The 5,760-nt window shown below is 40.9% G+C and overlaps 1 protein-coding gene across 1 annotated transcript in view; it reads left to right on the forward strand.

Annotated features, from left to right (window-relative positions):
• Nucleotides 1-416: 416 nt before the first annotated feature.
• The window catches only part of LOC107099267, a 7,705-nt gene continuing 2,361 nt past the window's right edge, over nucleotides 417-5,760 (forward strand). The window contains exons 1-10 of the mRNA XM_015397322.1: nucleotides 417-547; nucleotides 1,488-1,693; nucleotides 1,996-2,133; nucleotides 2,270-2,408; nucleotides 2,491-2,836; nucleotides 3,024-3,165; nucleotides 3,252-3,395; nucleotides 3,712-3,770; nucleotides 4,062-4,252; nucleotides 4,328-4,731. Of these exons, the coding sequence (XP_015252808.1) occupies nucleotides 419-547; nucleotides 1,488-1,693; nucleotides 1,996-2,133; nucleotides 2,270-2,408; nucleotides 2,491-2,836; nucleotides 3,024-3,165; nucleotides 3,252-3,395; nucleotides 3,712-3,770; nucleotides 4,062-4,252; nucleotides 4,328-4,731 (1,898 nt within the window). The 5' untranslated portion in view covers nucleotides 417-418. The remainder of the gene's footprint in view (nucleotides 548-1,487; nucleotides 1,694-1,995; nucleotides 2,134-2,269; nucleotides 2,409-2,490; nucleotides 2,837-3,023; nucleotides 3,166-3,251; nucleotides 3,396-3,711; nucleotides 3,771-4,061; nucleotides 4,253-4,327; nucleotides 4,732-5,760) is intronic.

Raw genomic sequence — 5,760 nt, forward strand, 5'->3', positions numbered from 1 at the left:
TTAATGCACTGTTCTATCTATCTATATTTATCTATCTATGTCTACCTCTCTATATTAGAATATATTTTTATCTGTATTTAATTGGTAAATAAACGCTGTAGGTATTCTTTGTGCCACGTAAGACAAACTGTAATTTTTAAAGACTAAATATGTATTTCTGTCTTGTGTAATCTAGTATGTTAACAGAACACTATGGTGTTTTTTTTTTACCTTTATTGATACTGTTGTCTCTGCTAAAGTTTAAACACCATTAATGGAAAACTATTCTAATCTCCTTTCCTTTGTGCAGATCTCAAGCATTGCTTGTCTTGCAGTGGGTGTGCATCCCATCAATCAGAGTGACACGCGTCCCTCCTGGTTCAGACAGGTGTATATAAGATGCAGCAGGTGGATGTGAGCAACATCACTGAAGAGCATCATGTCAGCCTCTACAGTCCTGCTTCTGCTGCAGCTGCAGCTGCTCGCCTCCCTGGTCTCAGCGTCACATCACTGGGGAGGAACCATGAACTATGCCTACAAAGGAAGGAACCCTGATGGGTCTTTCAAGGTGAAAAGAACTTTTATTTAAGTACATTTATAATGATTCACATCATATGTGTGATTTTGGTTCTTTTTATAGAAACACTGAATCCTTCTATATTATTGAACCTCGCCAAATATATCCATAGGTTTCAGAGGTGTCAAGTATGGAAGTACAAATACTTTCTTAAGTACACTTTTTAGGTATCTACTGTATACTTTACTTCATAACTTTTTTTTCTTTCTACTTCTGACTTCTACTAATTACATTTTCACACAAGTATCTGTACTTTCTATTCCATTTTTAAAACAAATGTTACTCGTTACTCTTGGCTTCGGTTTATTGTCTATAAATATTTATTTCCCATCATGTGCTCCATCCAATGCAGATCATTGGCTCCATCCACATCTAGTGAAAACTAGTGTGATTGGATGAGTCATATAACGCAAACACTCATTGGTTAGCTAAAGGAAATCATCAGAAGCAAGCAGGTGTTCTTTAAACTGCTAACGTAAATTGTCTATGCCATGCATGCTACAATGTGGGATTCAGAAAAAGATGTTGAAATGTCTGAAAGGTCAGACACAGGCGAGAGCGTATCGGGAGATGGAGACCAACAAGACCTCCCTCATCCTTGGCCCTATCTCAAAGAACTTTTTTTAAATACTTGAAAAATTTAGTTTTCAATTCATATAGTGGCATCTGGCTGTTTTTTTTAAAGGTTACTTTATACTTTTATACTTTAAGTAGTTTTTGAAGCACATACTTTTTCACTTTTACTTGAGTAAAGAGGTCAAGTTGATACTTCAACTTTTACCAGAGTGTTTTTAAACTGCTTTAAACTGTTTTAAACTGTGTATATATGTAAAACAAAACATATAAAGCAAATTATTTCACCTTATTTGGAATCAATAAAGTATTTTGCATTAAATTGAAATAAATGTTATTTTGTTTTGTTTCTCTGCAGATGGTGCTCCGCGGTAAAGACACTTACGATAGCTGTAGTAATTACCATTCCTGGAACTGTTATACTGGCAACTGTGGCAGTGTAACCAGCAGAAAAATTACTACAATCGACCTTAGCACCAACACACCATTCTATAAAAGCCAGTGGTGTGAGACAGAAAATGTTGAAACGTGGAGAGTTCCCAGTGACAAACCATTTCAGCTCAGGTGAGCAGAGCTCCTTTCTCTAACGTCTATCAGTTCAGTCAGCTTCTCAGAGTTTGATGGAGGGAGTCAACAGCTTGTCATTTGGGGCCTTTCGAACCGCCTGCATCAAATGCAGTCAGCCACTCCTTTAGACGATCAACATGTTTTAAACAGCAGAAATATTTAATGCTTCGATGTAGAGCAAATGGGTCACCGCCTCGGTTGGAGGACTTTAAAGAACAGGAGGCAAACCAATAAAGAAACTCTCAGTGTTTTAGTGGCTGTGTGGAAATGAGTGTTTTCTTCCCTTCCTTGACCATCAGGGTGGCCAGCTGCTGCTGGATCACAACACGTAACTCAGTAAGCGACTGGAGGTTAGAGTCTCTGGTAGATTTGGGAACAAGATCAGACACAGGAGAACCGAACAGATCTCCTGATATTGCTGTCCTGCCCTTCATCAGGTAAACATCTTTACACCATTTCACTTTTTAGGTTTATTTATAGTTTTACTCATTCAAGACCCTATTTACCTGATTGAATGTGAAAGAGTGATTACTGAAAGAACGTTTTAACAAGTTGCATCTGTTTCTAATGAAGAGTTCCACAGAACTGCCCAAGAACTTACAAGATGGCCGTCTTCGATGCAGATGGTGACGAAGTCATGTGCAGGTATGGGAATCTCCAAGGAATAGAGTGCGACGTTTGCTCCCTGCCTTCAGGATTCAGCCTGGATTCGGTTGGTTGATTGATTTATGTCAGTGCTTCATTAAAAGGCTGGTAATTACCTCGACCTAACGACTAAGATTTGTGTTTGTCAGGACTCGTGCACATTGCGCTACCAGTCCACCAGTGCAGATAGCAGCATATTTGCGTTTGAGATGGTGGTGGAAGACTTTGCACGGAACAGGATTGATCTCTCCTACTCTGATGGTTCGAAAATGTCCAAATCTCCGCTGCTGTCAAGGGGAAAGACAGAAGGCTACACAGCTGGTGTATATGCAGGGACTCTACCTGCAGCCACAGTCTCACCAACTAGCTGGGGCGGGGCAGAACCATCATATAACACCACCGCTGGAAACCCCCCCTCACCGGGGACGACTTCATTTGCACAAAACAGGAATGGCTCTCCCCTCAGCAAGTTACCGCTGCAGTTCGCTTTTCTTGGTAAGGAATGTTTCATCAGGTCTTTTCAGGTCTTTTTATTATTAAGGCAATAACTAAAACACCTGCTACTTAAAAGCATTTCAAAGCAACATTTTGTAAGTTTTGAACCCAGTATTAGCTTAATATGAGATGTAATCTTTGTCCAATATATCTGATTGTATTATTTATTCCTAATCTAATTCTCCAGTGGACCCAGTTGTTCCGTCGTGTCAGGAGGGGCAGTACCTGCCTCAACTTGTGGCTCCAACACCTGCAGAAGGAGAACGCATCCTAGCAGAGGTTAACAAAGAGGTGGAGATCAGAGTCAAAGCCCAGGCCACTCATTCTTCGTAAGTTGGGAGAGACTTCTGTTGGCGGGGAGGAAATGAGAAAACATCAAGTAAATGATGATGATTCCTGTTTTTTTTCTATCCAGAATCCAAAGTATCGTTATCAGCGGACCCACAAACATCACCAAGCACAAGGACACTAATAACGAGTTCGTGATCAGATGGACACCAGTTCCAGATGATCTGGGAGAACATTACCCAGTCTGCTTTGCAGTGGAGTCAGTGAGCGGGTGAGACCCAGCCTTATTCATTTAATGTAAACGGTAAATAACTAGTGTTTTTTTTATCAGGTGTGAGGACTCTGTGCAGACCGACAAAAGGAGGAAGGCAAAGCATGACTGAGCTTTTGCATTATTATAAAGCTTAGCTATGAATGGCAATCAAACAGCAACCTTATTCCAAAATCTAACTTTGGGAATTTTATTTTATCCCCACAAATGTTCTCAACACTTTACTGTTCCGCGTGTTTTCTGTTCCTTTGTTTTTCTTCCTGCATACAACCTTTTTGCACTAAATCAAAAAAACTGTTTCATTTAACTATTTCAGGTCTTCCGTCTATCAGTCGGAGATGAGGTGTGTTCTAGTGGAAATAAGAAAAAAACAAAGTGAGTTTGATCTACATGCTTTATGGAAGAAACCCTCCATGTTGATATCTGAAAACATGCAAAGAAAACCTCTCTATCCTTCACCTATATCTTTATCCCCTATTAGAGCAGTCAAGCTTCATTTTAAAATTTAAATATAAGCAGGAGATAAATCTTTCTCTTCTCTCAGTCTGTCTATGATTNTATCTTTATCCCCTATTAGAGCAGTCAAGCTTCATTTTAAAATTTAAATATAAGCAGGAGATAAATCTTTCTCTTCTCTCAGTCTGTCTATGTCTGATCTTGTTCCAGTTGAAGCCACAGTGACCTGCACTGAATCCACAATGAAGGTGGAGGTTAAGAAAGCATCTTTCTTCGGACTCGAGGAGGATCATCTTCAGCTCAATGACCCCAGCAACACCATCTGCAGCCTTGACAGGCTGTCCAACAGCACCCACATAGTCGCCATCATCCCTCTCAACGAATGCGGCACTCAGATCGAGGTGAGAACGGGTCATTCAGTACGTCGCACATGCTCAATCTTTCTGGTGTTTAACTCTTCAGGGTTTACCCTGCAGGAAGACGACGATTACCTGATTTTCAAGAATGAGATCACAACAGTGGAAGACGACCCAAACGAGATTATCACCCGGAAGCATCTGGTGGAGGCCCGGTTCTACTGCCAGTATCCCAAACGGGGAAATGTGACCCTGAATTTTTCAGCACACAGAAAAAATGTCACGGTTTGGGAGAAAGGTTTCGGCACGTTCACCTACCAGTTTGAGTTCTACCAGGATGACCAGTTTGAAGCCATGTTTGACCCAAACTCCTACCCGCTGGAGTTTGACATTGGAAACAGGATCTACATGCAGCTGGATGCCAGCTCCTCTGTCAACAACACTGAGATGTTTGTGGAGTCCTGCAGAGCTGCACCGTATGACAACCCCAACTACCATCCAACCTACTCCATCATTGAGAACGGGTAAGGCGTGGCTTCAAAAGGTCCTCAGATTCTCACCTGGTTAAAGGATTCATGATGGTGTTGCTGGATCACCTTAATAACATCTGCTAGTATTGCGGCGTCCAAACAAATCCTTTTGACAGCTGAGAGTTTGGGTCGGGTCCTCCTTTCTTGCCCTATATGTGATGCGCTTAAATGTTTATATTGTTACAGATACGCTGGAATCCAGGATGCTTTGTTTTGTTTATTAGCACCAGCATGACTTATGACAGCGCAGCAGGGATGATTGTAGCAAACAAAGTGAGATCCCTTAATTAATATAGGAAACAAATAAATACTGAAACAAAATAATATGAAACGTAGTGAAAGGAAACGGTCAAACAAAATTACAGCAGCCCCACCCTTACTCCTCTCATCAGTGAGACAGATGAGTGCGCACTTATACACACATACTTCCTTGGTGCACACCCACCTCCCTTTGAGTCTCCACCTCCGAGACACACCATACACCGCATAACCATTTATGTCTCCTACAGCTAGGAATTGCACTTTGATATTTGCCAAGATGTAACAGAAAATGCAAAGATTAATATTTTTCTATCTCCCAATAAACTGAAGCAATTTCTTTCTAAGATAGAAGATTGTTGATGTTGACCTCTCGGAACCAGTGGCCAAAACCCTGTTTCTTACCAACACTGTTGTATTCTTGAGACTTAAAATCTCCACAACTTTGAGTACTTTATATACCTTTAATTTTCTTGCATGGTTTATAAAGTACTGAATGGACTTGCTCCACCGCCATTAAGGGAATTCATAAAACTGAAATCCTCTTCTGGCAAAGCAACTCAGTCTACGGTTAGAGGAGACTGATGTGCCCTTTAGACAGACCACCTATGGCCAGATTGTTCTTTCAATCAGCGGCTGTTGCATCTGGAACAGCATCCCTCTTAATTCAATTCAATTCAGTTTATTTCTATAGCGCCAAATTCACAACGCAAGTCATCTAAAGGCACTTTCCAGTTCAACCAGATCCTCCAGTCAAATTGATTC

The sequence above is a fragment of the Cyprinodon variegatus genome, unplaced genomic scaffold (assembly GCF_000732505.1).
Source record: "Cyprinodon variegatus isolate N-32 unplaced genomic scaffold, C_variegatus-1.0 Scaffold852, whole genome shotgun sequence".
NCBI classification, from domain to species: domain Eukaryota; kingdom Metazoa; phylum Chordata; class Actinopteri; order Cyprinodontiformes; family Cyprinodontidae; genus Cyprinodon; species Cyprinodon variegatus.